Source organism: Oncorhynchus mykiss, chromosome 2 (assembly GCF_013265735.2).
Source record: "Oncorhynchus mykiss isolate Arlee chromosome 2, USDA_OmykA_1.1, whole genome shotgun sequence".
NCBI lineage: Eukaryota > Metazoa > Chordata > Actinopteri > Salmoniformes > Salmonidae > Oncorhynchus > Oncorhynchus mykiss.
Window position 1 is genome coordinate 40,974,235 of NC_048566.1, and position 16,238 is coordinate 40,990,472.

The window sequence follows — 16,238 nt, forward strand, 5'->3', positions numbered from 1 at the left end:
GGTATTTGGGGATAAGGAGAAGACCAAAGGATTTAAAATACATTTAACATGAACAGCGAGCGCTGATATCTAACAAGTATCCCAGATGCCGCCATCGTTTTGCACATCCCCGAGACAAAGAGAAGTCATTGGATGGGATTAGTCTAGCCCGGTGAGACATGACAGCAGAGCGTCGGGACTAAACATGTCTGACTCACGAGAAATCATCATAGCACAGTCAGTGTCTAGATATACACCCTCGTTGTCGAGTTGTGTCTGCAAATGCTATTCACTAACAAATGACTACAGGCAGGGCCTGAGGCTTAGTGGAAGCATTTACACTGTACAGGTGCTCAGTATCTCTACAGGCCTGGTACTGTATGTACACATATGTTGCTACGTACTGTAACGGACACTGTTGCGCTTGTGGAACGTGACAAGATATGGTAGCTCTCAGAGAGTTAGACAACGGTGCCTTAACGGGCAGATAACCACATCGGGCAGACCAATATTCATGGGTATGGAAAATGTATTTCACCGCGGTTTAGATGTTAAAATGATTCTCTAAACTAAACTAGCTTATTTTGTCACATAAAGTGAAATTTGGCAAACTATTCGAGTTTTAGCAACCAGGAAATGGCAGAGCAATTTCTGCATAGTGCAACTTTAAGGAAGCCTCGGGTCTTCAGCTACTCCTATGACAGCTCAGGTCATGTTACTGAATGAACTGTTAAACATGCTATATAAGTTAAACGTTATCAGTCTTACAAGGTGGTGAAAAGCATATTAAGTACCACTCACAGGCTAGGCACTGCAGAACCAAAGTACAACGGTGTGTGCTGATTCACTGTGACTGCAAACTCAACCCGCAGGCTACACTTCTGTATTCTCAGGTGGGCGCGTCCGCCATGTTGCTATTGTGTTATGGGATCACGTTGCCGTGGCAACCATAGGGTATGTGTGTGTGCCTGGAGACTATTGACTTCTGTCATTCTCTGTTGTTCATCAATAAAGCTACAATACGAGGGCAATCCTGATTTATACGGGACACTCCCGCTCACAGTTTATGCGAGGTAAAAATGCTCAAGTATCACGGTCGGGGGGACTAAACACAAATGCTTGTGTTAGTCCAGCAGTGGTGTCCAGCTTGCAATCAGCATACACAGTGCACCCAGTCATGACTCGGGCTAAGACAAACTATTTAAACTGCATTGTGTGATGCCAAAGATAAACACAGTGATCACAAATTCACAATGGTAAAAGGGGCGAAAGTCCTACCTCCTTTACCCAAAGCCATCTCCTTGATTCACTGCAGGACAAAGGAGTGTTTCAGCCCATCTTACAAGTGGTAATCTAATAGGTCCTCCTGAGTGAGTCACTCTCAGCACTTGATTTATAATTGCCCATTAACCAATAGACACATGACTACTACTCCACTCTTCTATAAAATAACCACAAGTGAATGAGCAAGTAAGAAAATATCTATAAATGTCATTCAATAAGAAAAAGGGTATACCCAAACACACTTCAGCCCAGCTTAAATGAAAAAGGGAGTCAGGTGCTCGACTGAGGGACTTGAAATTCCAAAAAACAATCCTTACCCCAGGACATTTCAATGGGTGACTATGCAGGAAAGGAAAAAAAACAACAACAAAAACGACATTTAAAGGACGCAAACAGCCTCCCTGTTTCGGCGTGAAACACCTTCATTAGAGTCTTGAAGGCGTTTTACACCGAAACGGGAGCCTGTTCGTGTACCGTATAGAAATGTTTCAGATCCATGCAGAAACAGAGTGCTCCTTTTTCTTTGTAATCCTGGATAGTCAACCGTTAAAGTGTCCTGGGGTAAGGAATGTTTTTTGGTCATTCTATAGGAGCTTTATCAACAATGTATAGGCCTACTGAGATTTCAACCCCACATTTTGTGAATGGGTTCGCTGACCACTAGGGTGGGAGGGAATGGCTGATGTGTTAGATTAGTGGGAGTGTCCACTCTTGGTCACAAATGTGGACGACTGGAGAGACACAGAAAACATGACAGCAAAAAAACAACAACAACGTCATTTTAAATCTAAATGTATTCCCATAGATGATGATTAGAGAAAGCTCAAACTGTAATTGAGAGTGCACTAAAGGCTCACAGTGGAAGCCACAACCCCTCTTTCAATTTAAATTGACACTGACAGTTGGTATGTATCTCAGCATCATGAAGGAGCTCATTATTTCACAGACTTGTCTGTGCAGGGATATGAAAATGGTCCAATCCTATAACTACAGCAGTAAAACTTTCCCTTTCACAGGAAAAGAAAAACACCCAGAATTTGAACTCTCTCCCTTAAGTAATCACAAACCATAGTATCAGAGGCAAACTTTCCATATGAACCTATTTGACACACTGGCTAGGTGAACACTGTCATACATAGAATCAAACTTTTCATGTACTGTAAACATATGTACTGTAAACACTTCCTAGGTTAATGCTGTACATACTAGTACCTTTCCTGCCGTCCGTAGACTTGAGCATCCCCTGGTAGTAGCCTTCGTCTGAGGGCACCCTGTCCCTTCCATCCCTGCCACCACTGCTATCTGTTGAGAAGTTCCTGTATCTCTGTTGCTGACCGCTCATGGTGCCACTCAACACCGAATGAATGAATCAAAAGTCCCCTCTAGAGCGCTCTATGCTTTGTCACCACAAGGTTTCTGTCGGTAGCTATAACGGTAGCTATAACGTTTCTCTCTTTCCTGCTCTTACTCCGCTTAAAAATTCCTCAGTGCTCCTTTCACTCGGAGGGAGCATGCAGTCCTATGGCTACGTTCCAGTCAGCACTGTCGATCTAGCCTATGATTGTATTCCTCTCTCGCTCTACCTCCGTATGAGCTCTTCTCTTCTTTTCTTCCCGCTGATTTTTTTTCTCCCTCTCCTCCTCTCGCAATAAGTTATCCCTGTGGGGTACAGTGTCTGGGCCTGTCCTTGTGCTGATCTGTACAGTATGATAACTGCCTGAGCAGTTTGGAGGACATTGTGGTGGGTAAGAGGCTCGACCACACCCCTTCCTCTGCCCTGTCATATTGGTGTGGCTGGTGAGAGCAGGAAGGGGGCGGGGAACAGAGGAAAGTGAGTGATCAGACAAGGTGTGGTGGCCAGCAGGCCGTTGTGCCATAAAAGACACCATCTGCATACAGTTTTACTTGTCATCTTACCTTCGTTTACTGAAGGGTACACAATATACACCCTGAATCCTTATACTGCGTTACGATGGCAGTATAAGCAATAACGAAGAATGGCACCGGAATAAATGACACAATATTGTTTTACGGTTAGATATAATTTCATCTAATTACTTTTTTAATCGCACGCACACACACACACACACACACACACACACACACACGATTAATCATTGCCTACTCACTGCATTCCTGAGAGAGCTGTGGGTGTTACTCAGTGTGATGAGGAAGAGGGGGAGGCTAAGGGAAGGGCTACTTTGGCATCCACACACACTGAGAGATCAGCCATGACCCAACCCTCAACAAGACTATACAGTACTAGCTATATCTAAGGACATGTAGATTCTCGAACTAGACAATTAGTGAAGCAGTACATATTCCCTCTGCTCTGCTGAAGGCCTGACAGCGTGTGTGTTTTTTGTTTTCCCTTTAACTACACCAGCATGAACTAAAGTACACTCATGCACGCTCACAGACCTGATTTCCTCAAACTCAACACTCACATGTAACGACATTACAGAGACATTCTAGCACAACTCCACTACAACTAGCTAGCATTGTTGAACCAGTGATTATGATTATCAGTCCTTTATCAGCCTCTAACCCAGAGATGCCCATTCAGATAACTGATAAGACACGATATCAGTGAGGACTTGTTTTGGTGTCTAATTCCCTCATAATAACATGAGAAGACCCAAAAATACAGGGAGACCCAGGTAAGAACTAGGGGGTATACTACAAAGTAGGCTCAAGGAGCTAGCCAGCTTACTTTGGTAAACAAAAACAAAATACTTGATTTTCTAGTTCATTAAAAAAGTTTAACTTAAATATGTGTTTTTGATTATTGAGTCAATTAGAACATACCCATTTCAAGATCTTTCAAAAACATGCATTTTACCTCTATGACAATATTTAGGCTAGTTTAGTTGGCTAACTCCTTGAATCTGCGTTGTAGAATACCCCTCAGGGTTCCTAGGCCTGTGTATTTTTGGGCTTCACTAAGAACTGTAGGGTGCTGACACCCAAAACAATGCCACAGGGTGAGACCAACAGGCCCTCTAAACATTAAGAAGGTATGCATCTCATTTCCACACCCTGTCTGACATGACATTAGGAAGGATGTAAAACAAACAAAAAAAAACACTTTTCTTTCCAATGTGAGGTGATTAATTGCATCTTGTTTGAACATGAAGCAGTTGATGTGCACAAGATGTGTGTTTGTTTTATTTGACACTAAGTTCACAAAATTTGAAAATGGTGGAGAGGCACACCTTAAATAATAGCTTTGTGTCCTCCCACACGTCTAGGCAAGAGCAGGAATTAAGGAGGCCAAGCAAATACCATAATACTGTACAGTCCAAGACATACAAGGGAAGAGAACAGTAATAACAACACACACATAATCCCACCTCGACAGGGCTGGAGGCTAAACATAAAAACACTGAGGATTCATATGGTCACCTCTCACAGGAGAGTTTGGATAGTGTAGCCTGGGAAAAGAAAGGATTAACATATGATGTCATTGATTTCAATGTGCTTAGCAAACCACAACACGTTAACTGCTACTGATACCTCAAAACAGGTTGGGAGTTTTATGAAACAGAGTGAGTTCAAGGAATCCAATTTCAATGTGCCCTGGGGTTGAACGAAAGCTAAAAAAATAGGTGAAGTGAAAGGGCTTTGACCGTGGACTACTGCTTATGCAGCTAGGAGGATGCTGACAGAGCAGGGCGACGTGATGAGCCGTTGGAATGTGTCTGCGATCTCCTCTCTGCTGGCCGGTGCACTGGGCCAAAGTCCTAACCTAAATATCCTAACCCACCACCCCAAACAAACACACACCCTTACACCCCCACACCGCAAGGATTGGTAGGCCTGCAAGAGGCTGATACAGTATGTGACAAATCTGGCCATACAGATCACAATCCCGTCATCTGCCATATCACATAAACAATTAGTTGTACAAGCATGAAATATAAAGGTACATCTTGGGTGTAGCTTATTGTATAGAACTTGATAGCTTGTCACTGGATCGTAAAAAGCTTGACATACTGGACCGTACAGTATTTTATACCTGAAGGTCAACACTGCAAAGCAGTGGCACAGGTGTGAACACCAATGTTAGGCACTTCTCTTCAGCAGTGTGACATAATGATACGAACAGCTCCGCTGTGATTTTACCCCAGGTACAGATCTAGGATCAGCCCCCCCTGCCCCATTCTGAACCCTAACCATTCATGGGGGAAATGCTAAACTGACCCAAGACCAGTGTGTAGGGGCAACTTCACCCTTCTCCATACAGTGCATTCGGAAAGTATTCAGACCCCTTGACTATTTCCACATTTTGTAACGTTACAGCCTTATTTTAAAATGTATTAAACCATTTTTACCCCTCCCCTTATCAATCTACACACAATACCCCATAATGACAAAGAAAAACTGTTTTTTAGAAATGTTTGCCAATGTATAAAGAAAAACAACAACAAATATCACATTTACAAAAGTATTCAGACCCTTTACTCTGTTGAAGCACCTTGGCAGCGATTACAGCCTCCAGTCTTCTTGGTATGACGCTACAAGTTTGGAATACCTGTATTTGGGGAGTTTCTCCAATTTATCTCTGCAGATCCTCTCAAGTTCTGTCAGGTTGGATTGGGAGTGTTGCTGCACAGCTATTTTCAGGTCTGTCCAGAGATGTTAGATCGGGTTCAAGTCCGGTTTCTGTCTCGGCCACTCAAGGACATTCAGACACTTGTCCTGAAGCCACTCCTGCGTTGTCTTGGCTGTATGCTTAGGGTCGTTCTCCTGTTTTAAGGTGAACCTTCGCCCCAGTCTGAGGTCCTGAGAGCTCTGGAGCAGGTTTTCATCAAGGATCTCTCTATACTTTGCTCCGTTCATCTTTGCCTCCGGCCTGACTAGTCTCCCAGTCCCTACCGCTGAAAAACATCCCCACAGCATGATGCTGCCACCACCATGCTTCACTGTAGGGATGGTGCCAGTTTACCTCCAGACATGAAGCTTGGCATTCAGGCCAAAGAGTTCAATCTTGGTTTCATCAGACCAGAGAACGTTGTTTCTCATGGTCTGAGAGTATTTAGGTGCCTTTTGGCAAACTCGAAGCAGGCTGTCATGTGCCTTTTACCAAGGAGTGGCTTTCATCTGGCCACTCTACCATAAAGACCTGATTGGTAGAGTGCTGCAGAGATTGTTGTCCTTCCGGAAGGTTCTCCTATCTCCACAGAGGAACTCTAGAGCTCTATCAGAGTGACCATTGGGTTCATGGTCACCTCCTTGACCAAGGCCCTTCTCCCCCGATTGCTCAATTTGGCCAGGCGGCCAGCTCTAGGAAGAGTCTTGGTGGTTCCAAACTTCTTCCATTTAAGAATGATGGAGACCACTGTGTTCTGGGGACCTTCAATGCTGAAGAAATGTTTTGGTACCCTTCCGCAGATCTGTGCCCCGACACAATCCTATTGAGCTCTACGGACAATTCCTTCGACCTCATGGCTTGGTTTTTGCTCTGACATGCACTGTCAACTGTGGTACCTTATATAGACAGGTGTTTGTCTTTCCAAATCATGCCCAATTAATTGAATTTACCACAGGTGGACTCCAATCAAGTTGTAGAAACATCTCAAGGATGATCAATGGAAACAGGATACACCTGAGCTCAATTTCGAGTCTTATAGCAAAGGGTCTGAATACTTACAGTACGTATATAAGGTATTTCTTTTTTTAATATTTAATAAATTGAAAAATTTTCTAAAAACCTGTTTTTGCTTTATCATTGTGAGTTATTGTGTGTAGATTGCTGACACATTTTTTATTTAATCCATATTAGAATGAGGCTAACGTAGCAAAAAGTGAAAAAAGTCAAGGGGTCTGAATATTTCCCCAAGGCACTGTACCAACACCAGGGTGTTAGGTACTTCTCACATAACAATACCAAGCCCAGGGGGGCATAACAACGGGAAATGTGGAATGTCACAGGAAGGCCCAAACTCAATAGAGCAGCCAACGTCAGAGATACTGTGGAAAATCTTACTCATGAAACTGTTTTCGCCAAAGACGCTGCAAAGGATGTATCATTAAGGTCTACACATGCTTATAACCCTGCTCCCTCATTTGCCCTCATCTAAACCAGATGCAACGCTTGGCCTTTTAAAAACATAAAGACTGTTGAAAACATGAAGAGATTTTTTTTCTCTCTCTCTAAATTACATGCTTGAGGTTCTCTCATTGCTACATAGAACGGGACAGATTAAAGTATGAGAGTGTCTTGGGGTTCTCCTCATGTGTTCCCACACTGACTGTGCGTCATATGTGGACACCCTTAGCGGATTTGCCCACAACCAGATGTATCCGGTTTTCAGGGATACAGCTATTCAACCAAACCAGAAGTAGGAACTCAGCTCATGAGTTTCTTTGTGGGTGATGTGGATGGATTATTCTGGTGGAGGGAAGAGGGGGGAACCCCCGGGATCCACCCCTCTAATTTGTATGCCCAACGTTTAATTTCAAGGCTCATGCATATTCGAAGAACTTAGATATTCTACATAGCCGAACTTTGTCAGATGTTTGTCAGATGTCAGAATGAGTCAGCATCCCACACTATCAGTTGTGTATTCATCTCCAAACTAAATAGAAAATAACGTGCCGCAAGCCTATATATCTGTAGAAAGTCCCAGATGAAAACACCAAACACATCTATATATCATTGCGAATCCTCTGAACAGTTCCCAAAATACTACGTCCTTGTTTCTGTCAAATTGGGTTGACGGAAATTGTGATTTTTCTCCAAAATCAACAGTGGTGGTTGTTTTCCATTTCAAATAGAAAACAACTAGGTTCCATTTCAAATAGAAAACAACTAGGTTCCATTTCAAATTGATTCTCATTGTACTCAACCCCACTCACTCATCAACTCAGCAGAGATTAGCATCACAGCCATAATAAACCAAGGTTGTGTTCATGAGCCACAAAACGGACTGAAACATGGAGTGACCTCCTAAACTTGTCCAATAAGAAAGGTTTGTTCCCGTTTTCCATTGCAAAACCTCCGGAGAGGTAGGCCTACTCCCGCAGAGATAGAAAAGTGTCCCCTGCAGACATTCTAACCCAGAGTTCAAGGGGAGAGGAATGGAGAACCATCCGAAGTAAACAGAAGATAACATGAGATAATCACAAAACTATTCACACCCTATCTGTTTAAACTCTTTCACAACTGTAAACGGTCACATAAATGCAATGCTATTGCCTGACCCTTCAAAGTTGGAACGTCAAAGCCACTATGCTCTCCATATGAGCATTTGTATATGTCAAGTTCATCATCAACTCATGTCAAGTTCATCATCAACTCATGTCAAGTTCATCTGTAAAAATCATCCGGTCAAGCATCTTTGACTCAATCGGTCGTGTAGTCACAGGGAACATGATTCCTTTTGGAAAACAGAAATTAAAGCAGAACAGAAATCCGCCATCATGGTTTAGATAGTCTTGAGATCATGGAGAGAGAAAAGGTGAGAAGAGGGGAGGAGAGGATGGCAGGGTTAACGCCCTTCATTCCAGAGAAGGGAGCAGCCTCAGCACTCCCTTAGAGGGACATCCACCTCACTGACTCCCCCTCCCAGTCTCCTGTCACTCCAGCCCAATGCAAGTGGGAGCGTGTGCTCGGAATGTTAATAAAATTAAACCAAGAGGAACAACTGGGATACACCTGTCACACCCTGACCTTAGAGCTGTTTATGTCTCTATTTTGGTTTGGTCAGGGTGTGATTTGGGTGGGCATTCTATGTTTTTTTTCCTATGTTTTTGTATTTCTTTGTTTTGGCCGGGTATGGTTCTCAATCAGGGACAGCTGTCTATCGTTGTCTCTGATTGGGAACCATACTTAGGTAGCTTTCCCCCACAGGGTTTTTGTGGGTAGTTATTTTCTGTTTTGTGTTTCTGCACCTGACAGGACTGTTTGGGTTTTCGTTCATTCTCTTTGTTATTTTTGTTATTTAGTTTAGTTAGTTTAGTTGAAAAAAAAAAAAGTTTGAACACTTACCGCGCTTAGTGGTTAGAGTGTTGGACTAGTAACCGGAAGGTTGCAAGTTCAAACCCCCGAGCTGACAAGGTACAAATCTGTCGTTCTGCCCCTGAACAGGCAGTTAACCCACTGTTTCTAGGCCGTCATTGAAAATAAGAATTTGTTCTTAACTGACTAGCCTAGTTAAATAAAGGTAAAATAAAAATAAAACTGGCGCTTTGGTCCACACCTTCTTCAACAAACGATCATTACAACACCTTGTTCCTGACTGTGTGTGTGTGTGTGTGTGTGTGTGTGTGTGTACACACAGTCTGTTTGGGTCAGCTGTGGTCATCAGCTGAGATATTCATTGTCCAGTCTTCAATGCACTTTTTCTGTCTGTTATAACAGGACATGAAGGGATTTCTGCCATAACTTTGGAAAGACTCACTGAATGTCCGACGTTATCTTCACAGATCTAAATCCCGGTAGCAGGATGAGACGTCATAGTCAGAATTAGATCAAAGGATGAAGCTGTAAGCCCAATTTAACTCCGACTCAACAAGGAATGGATTACCCCTGACAGCTGAGGTTGAAAATGGCTAATTAGTTTACCGCTCCTGGAGCCATGGTGGAAAGCCCCACATCTGTGAATTAACGCTTACTCTCATGGACTTTCCTTTAGTAAACTTACACAGAGATTATAGTGTGTCTGTTTAATCAAGGTGTAGGTACAGTACCTTTGCAATACAACACCCAGTCTCCCTCTTTTGGAGATGGTATCATACTGCACCAGCCTACGTACTCATTACGTACAATAGTTTTCGACAGAGGGCAACAGACGCTTTATTTAAAATGGAATGACATATTGCTATTGAGAAAACCTGTCAAAACGTCACTCTCACTTCATTCCCTATCCCTTCAAAGATCATTATTACTAGTTTCCATATTTGATAAACATTAGAGGAGGGCTGAATTGAGAATTATCTGACCGACAGTACATTTGAATGTGGAAAAAGAGGAACCTGAGAGGGGTTGCTGTGCCAACATTTCCAAACAAACGGTAGCTTTTTGCGCCTGTGGCTGGGTTATTTTAGTTCTATTACTCATGGCTGTATTTTTAGACTGGGGGCTGTGTCTTCCATGATTGACTAACTTCATAGAGAAAGGAAAACAGTGGTTCTGGAGGGAGAAAATAATAGAAGGTTCACAGAGTGAACACTAGATGGTAACACAGCACAATGAGGACAGGGTGACTTTTTGCTGGTCTTGTTATTATGTTGCTATACTTTCTTTGCTGTGGCCATGACCTAACCAGGATAAACTCTGAGCTCCATATAAGTCAGTTATAGTCAAGTTACATGGTAGGAAGAAAAACTCCTGGATCTAGTTATCATGAAAAATGAACAAGTAATTAAAAAAAACAGAGAAATGAAAACCTGCCAATCCTGCATACATTAGACATTTCAAATCACAAAAAAAGAAATGTATGAAAAGGCTAATATAATGATGGTGCCATTCAGACCCTCTCAGAGTGCATTTATGGAAGGGGATGCACAACCATACCCACGGAATACTCTAAAACTGGGTTCTAGATAGTTACAAGCAACTGGAAGTGTTACTTAAAGACATTACTCGTCATCAGTGTCTCTAAAATAGTCATATTTATAATAGCTGAATGACACCCTTGATCCTAACTGTCAGGACATTGCTTAATCCAGTCAGGGTGAGTCATCCACAGAGCACTATCCCTACTCAATAAAACCCCTCCCCTCCCACAGTCACTCTGCACGTTACCCAGCTGCCATGTCACACCCAGAGTACAATAAAAACCTGTGAACTGTGCTACAGAGGAATAACAAGTGCATTATTATTTAACACTTGCCATATACTGGAGTAGTTATTATTTACTATAGACTAATACTAAACTGTTAACTGTTTGACCTGTAGGCAGTTCCCACGCATAGAGAACAAATAGCTGGTAGCCTAATTAATGTGGGATTGTGAGTCACGAAGACACACCCCATTGGAAAGGCTTGCCAAAGCCCATGATGGTAGTCATTTGTGATTTGCGTGAGAGCTGGGGAGTAAGGGCTCCTTCAGTGTCCTACTTTGAACACATATGGAAGTGAGTTGGACATGAGACAGCTGGAGGCAATCAGCAAAACATCCGACATCATATCAATGGAATCCAAGACTAGTTTAACTGTAACACTAAAAAGAGACAGATAATCAAGTCTCTTACGCCTTCTCCCCCATTCACAAATCTCACACGCTGCTAATATGTACGATGTATTTATTTGAGAATCATACCACACATTCTGAAAACATTCAGTTGCCTAAGATTTACATGGTCATTAATTGAAAGAACATTTTCATTTTCACTCTGAAATGGAAAATAATACATTATTAATTATCATGTTGTAGGGCCCTGTGTTTTGCTCAATCATGTTACATGCCTGAGGAGGGTGGTCCAGCACCGTTGTTGACATTTTTGGTGTAAATCTCATTTCTGGACTAGGTTTAAAATATAGGAACAGATCTTGCTGTGTCAAATGATTACGCAAAACACAGGGCCCTAGACCATATATGAAACTTAAATGATTCAATTATAAACTTCAATTATTACTTGTAACTACAATTGTATTACATGTGATCATATTTACTACTGGTAGGACTAAAACCAGTGTGTGGAACGCCTACTTTGCTTAACCCTTCCCCATGTCAGTATTTATATTTCTGCCACTCACCTACACAACACATTTTGCAGTACAAATATTTGCTTCTTTTTGCATAGCTCATCTCGTGCAGGTGATATTCCCGTTCATAATCTATTCCCAGATGAAAAAATGACAACGCTCCAGTTGGAACTTCGGGGCTCCCCTGCATCGCCATAACTTCAACAGGTGAAAAGCGACACGATATCTCAAGATGCGCTCACTGACAAGAATGCAAACACACTCGTTTTCAGAGCGAACTGGCCATGGTGCAACAGTCAATGGATATTAAAAAAAAATGCTTTCTAATGGATGGGTGAATGTTTCACTTTCATGACAGCCCTGCCCATCTCATTTGAGTCCTTTTATTTCCCAAAGTTATATGGACTTGTACTCTATTCCATATCAATAGATATATACAGTATATAGGCCTATCCATTCAATACAGTGAAATGTAAAAAATTCTATAATAATAATTTAAAAAAATATGAAATGTTAAACTTTGTTCGAATTTATTTTAATATTCTTGGGATACGGTTCAATTAGAATTGCAATATTTATGTGTGACAATGAAAGCAAATATTTAATCAGTTAATTTTATTTTTGGTGGGAAATATAAAGTGTGAAATACATAGTTTAATTATTTCACTTTGTGTGTGTAAAAATGCCTTTCAGAACCTGTTATGGTTTATGGAGTGTGTTGTCTGGGCTCTTTGGCAGTTTTAACAGAGGCCCGGGGTGATACAGATCTTATAATAGGAATTTATAATTATAAAAACTGTCATCAATTTACATTTGAGGCTCCCTTAGTACTGCATTCCACCTTGGAACTCACAGTACTTCAAGGCTTCAACCCTTCTACCACTGTTAAGGCAGAATTATCATTAAGCCTATCATGAAAGTAAAAGGAAGGGGAAAAAGCGGACTACTTTCTCTCTTTCTATTAGAACTCTAATTAAACAATGTATGACTGTCTACTTGGGTCGACCGACACAAACACCACCGTCGTCAGTCAAGAGAGGCTAATTTACGACAGGTCACAACTGACCTGATCCTAGGTCAGATTAAAGAGTGGACAGATGGCCTGAATATGAGACTTCTCTTACAGATGACTGACCTATGCTCCACAAACATACAACTGCACTTGTCTTCAGGCACTAAGGACTGGTTTCCCGCACCCATTATAAAAAGCCTCCTTTGGACTAAAAAGCATATGGTCAATGGAGAATCTTAATTGAAAGTGATTTTTAGCCCATGGATAGGCTTAATCTGGGTCCAGGAAAACGGACCGATGATTCCCACTTCTAACCTTTAAGCAATATTATGTGACCCATTTCAGGAAGTTAGGTGTATGCTGCTACTTCACAGGAGAGGAATTAGCATTTTTTTTAAATCACATTTTTTGGGGGGGGCAGAAATGCCTTCTGGAACATGTGAACGTTCTTGTGCCTTAACAACAAACTTGTATGCCATCTGTAAATAGGAATACTATTGTTAAAATTACGAGCCGAGTTGGTTTAGCCATGCAAAAAGGCCGGAACCTTCCCGCAAGTCATGATTGGCTGAGATGATGGATGGGCTGGACATGCCGAGAGATGAGTTCGGATTGGTCTACCATGAAGCATGCTTTTGTCTAGAACATAAGCTGCTCAGTAAGTGTAGATAAACCTTGCTACCGGGGCTTTATTAGCCATGGATAACTGCAAAAGTGTTGCTACTGCTCAACAACATTGCTGCCAAAAGTTAGCAGGCACTATTGACAAAGATCAGTGGGAAACAGTTGTGATGGACTACTTTTTGATCATGGTCATTGTGAACCAGAGTGACTTGACACAATGTGGGTCAAACAAGCTGTACAAACAAAACAGAGTGAAAAGGGGTTCCAGTCTGCTGTGAAGCCTTCATCTGCACAGGGGTAAGAGTCTAGCTACATTTTCAGATATTATAAGTTTCTAAATTTGTCAGAAAGTATTTTTCATTGCAAGTTAAAGAGTACTGTTATCTAGCTAGCGAACAACAGCTTGCTGGATCACTAGCTAACGTTACGTGTATGATCTGTGTAGTAATATTATTAGTATCTCAGAAAGCTATTTGCATTGCTAGTTACCGGTACACCTTGTATATAGCCTCACTACCGTTATTTTATTGCTACTCTCTGATTAGTTATTTTTCTATTGTCTTCTTTTTTATTTACATATTTTTTACTTCAGTTTAGTAAATACTTTCTTAACACTTATTTTTCTAAAACTACATTGTTGGTTAAGGGCTTGTAAGTAAGCATTTCACTGTTGTTGTATTCAGCACATCAATCAATCAAATGTATTTATAAAGCCCTTCTTATATCTTACACCTGCTGTACAGAAACCCAGCCTAAAACCCCGGTGGCTAAGAAAAACTCCCTAGAAAGGCCAAAACCTAGGAAGAAACCAAGAGAGGAACCAGGCTATGAGGGGTGGCCAGTCCTCTTCTGGCTGTGCCGGGTGGAGATTATAACAGAACATGGCCAAGATGTTTAAATGTTCATAGATGACCAGCAGGGTCAAATAATAATAATCTGAGTGGTTGTAGAGGTTGCAACAGGTCAGCACCTCCAGAGTAAATGTCAGTTGGCTTTTCAAAGCCGATCATTCAGAGTATCTCTACCGCTCCTGCTGTCTCTAGAGAGTTGAAAACAGCAGGTCTGGGACAAGGTAGCACGTCCGGTGAACAGGTCAGGGTTCCATTGCCACAGGCAAAACAGTTGAAACTGGAGCAGCAGCACGGCCAGGTGGACTGGGGACAGCAAGGAGTCAGCATGTGAGCCATGACCAGCCTTTCAAAGCACTTCATGGCTACAGATGTGAGTGCTACGGGTCAGTAGTCATTTAGGCAGGTTACCTTAGTGTTCTTGGGCACCTGGACTATGGTTGTCTGCTTAGAACATGTTGGTATTACAGACTTGGACAGGGAGAGGTTGAAAATGGCGTAGTAGTAGTTTAGCTCGTCTGGTAGGCTAATGTCACTGGGCAGCTCTCGGCTGTGCTTCCCTTTGTAGTCTGTAATAGTTTGCAAGCCCTGAATGGAGAGAAAACCCTGTGAGAAACTTTCTAGAATAAGTGTCAGAACTCAGACGATTACTGCCAGATGCTACCCACAGGGGGCTCTCCAACCGTCGCATGCCTATCAATGAGCGTAGGCACACAGTGGTGAACTACACTCACTGGCCAGTTCATTAGGTACACCCATCTGGTACTGGGTACTGGTTGCTTCCAGAACAGCTTGTATTCGTCAGGGCATTCTATGAGGTATCGGAAACGTTCCGTGCTGACGCAATGGCATCACACAGTTGCTGCAGATTGGACGGTGGTAAATTCATGCTGCCAACAGCCCGTTCCATCTCCTCCCAAAGATGCTCTATGGGGTTGAGGTCAGGGGACTTGCGCAGGTCAATCAAGTAAACTCAACTCGCTGTCATGTTCCAAGTGATGTTTCTCCACTCCTCAATTGTACAGTGTTGGTGATAGCGTGCCCACTGGACCCCTTCTTCTTATTTTAGCTGATAGAAGTGGAACCGGTGTTGTCGTCTGCTGCAATAGCCCATCCGTGACAAGGCTCGACGAGTTGTGCATTCCGAGATGCCATTCTGCGCACCACTGTTGTACTGTGCTGTTATTTGTCTGTTTGCGGCCTGCCTGTTAGCTTGCACAATTCTTGCCATTCTCCTTCGAATCGCTCTAATCAACGAGCTGTTTTCGGTCACAGGACTACCACTGACTGGATGTTTTTTTTGTTTGTCGCGTCATTCTTGCGTGAAAAGCCCATGAGGGCAGTCGTTTCTGAGACACTGTATCTGGCGCGCCTGGCACTGACGATCACACCGCACTCAGTCACTTAAGTCACTTGTTTTTCCCCATTGTAACGTGTATACACAGAAAAATCGCTACCTTTTACTGCTGATGAGTATTGAGTGAAACGGAGACATTTGGGAAAATGTAGGAATGTGCCCTGAGGAGAGTTAAAAGTATGGTTTTCCAATGCCTCGCAAAGAAGGGCACCTACTGGTAGATGGATACAAAAAATATATATATTATGCAGAAATTGAATATCCCTTTGAACATGGTGAAGTTATTAATAACACTTTGGATGGTGTATCAATACACCCAGTCACTACAAAGGTGCAGACGTCCTTCTTAACTCAGTTTCCGGAGAGGAAGTAAACTGCTCAGGGATTTCACAATGCCAAAACAGTTACAGAGTTTAAGGGCTGTGATAGGATAAAACTGAGGATGGATCAACGGCATTGACAGAGTGAAAAGAAGGAATTC

At 42.3% G+C, this 16,238-nt stretch overlaps 1 protein-coding gene across 18 annotated transcripts in view; it reads right to left on the bottom strand.

Annotated features, from left to right (window-relative positions):
- LOC110489723 (plectin) overlaps positions 1 to 16,238 on the bottom strand; it is a 183,765-nt gene that overhangs the window by 46,019 nt on the left and 121,508 nt on the right. For 2 of the 18 annotated variants that reach the window (XM_021562608.2, XM_021562598.2), the window contains exon 1: positions 2,476 to 2,974. The exons of the other annotated variants lie outside the window; for them this stretch is intronic. In XM_021562608.2, coding sequence (XP_021418283.2) covers positions 2,476 to 2,605 — 130 coding nt within the window. In that variant the 5' untranslated portion in view covers positions 2,606 to 2,974. Of the gene's footprint in view, positions 1 to 2,475; positions 2,975 to 16,238 lie in introns of those variants that run through there. 18 annotated transcript variants of the gene reach the window in all.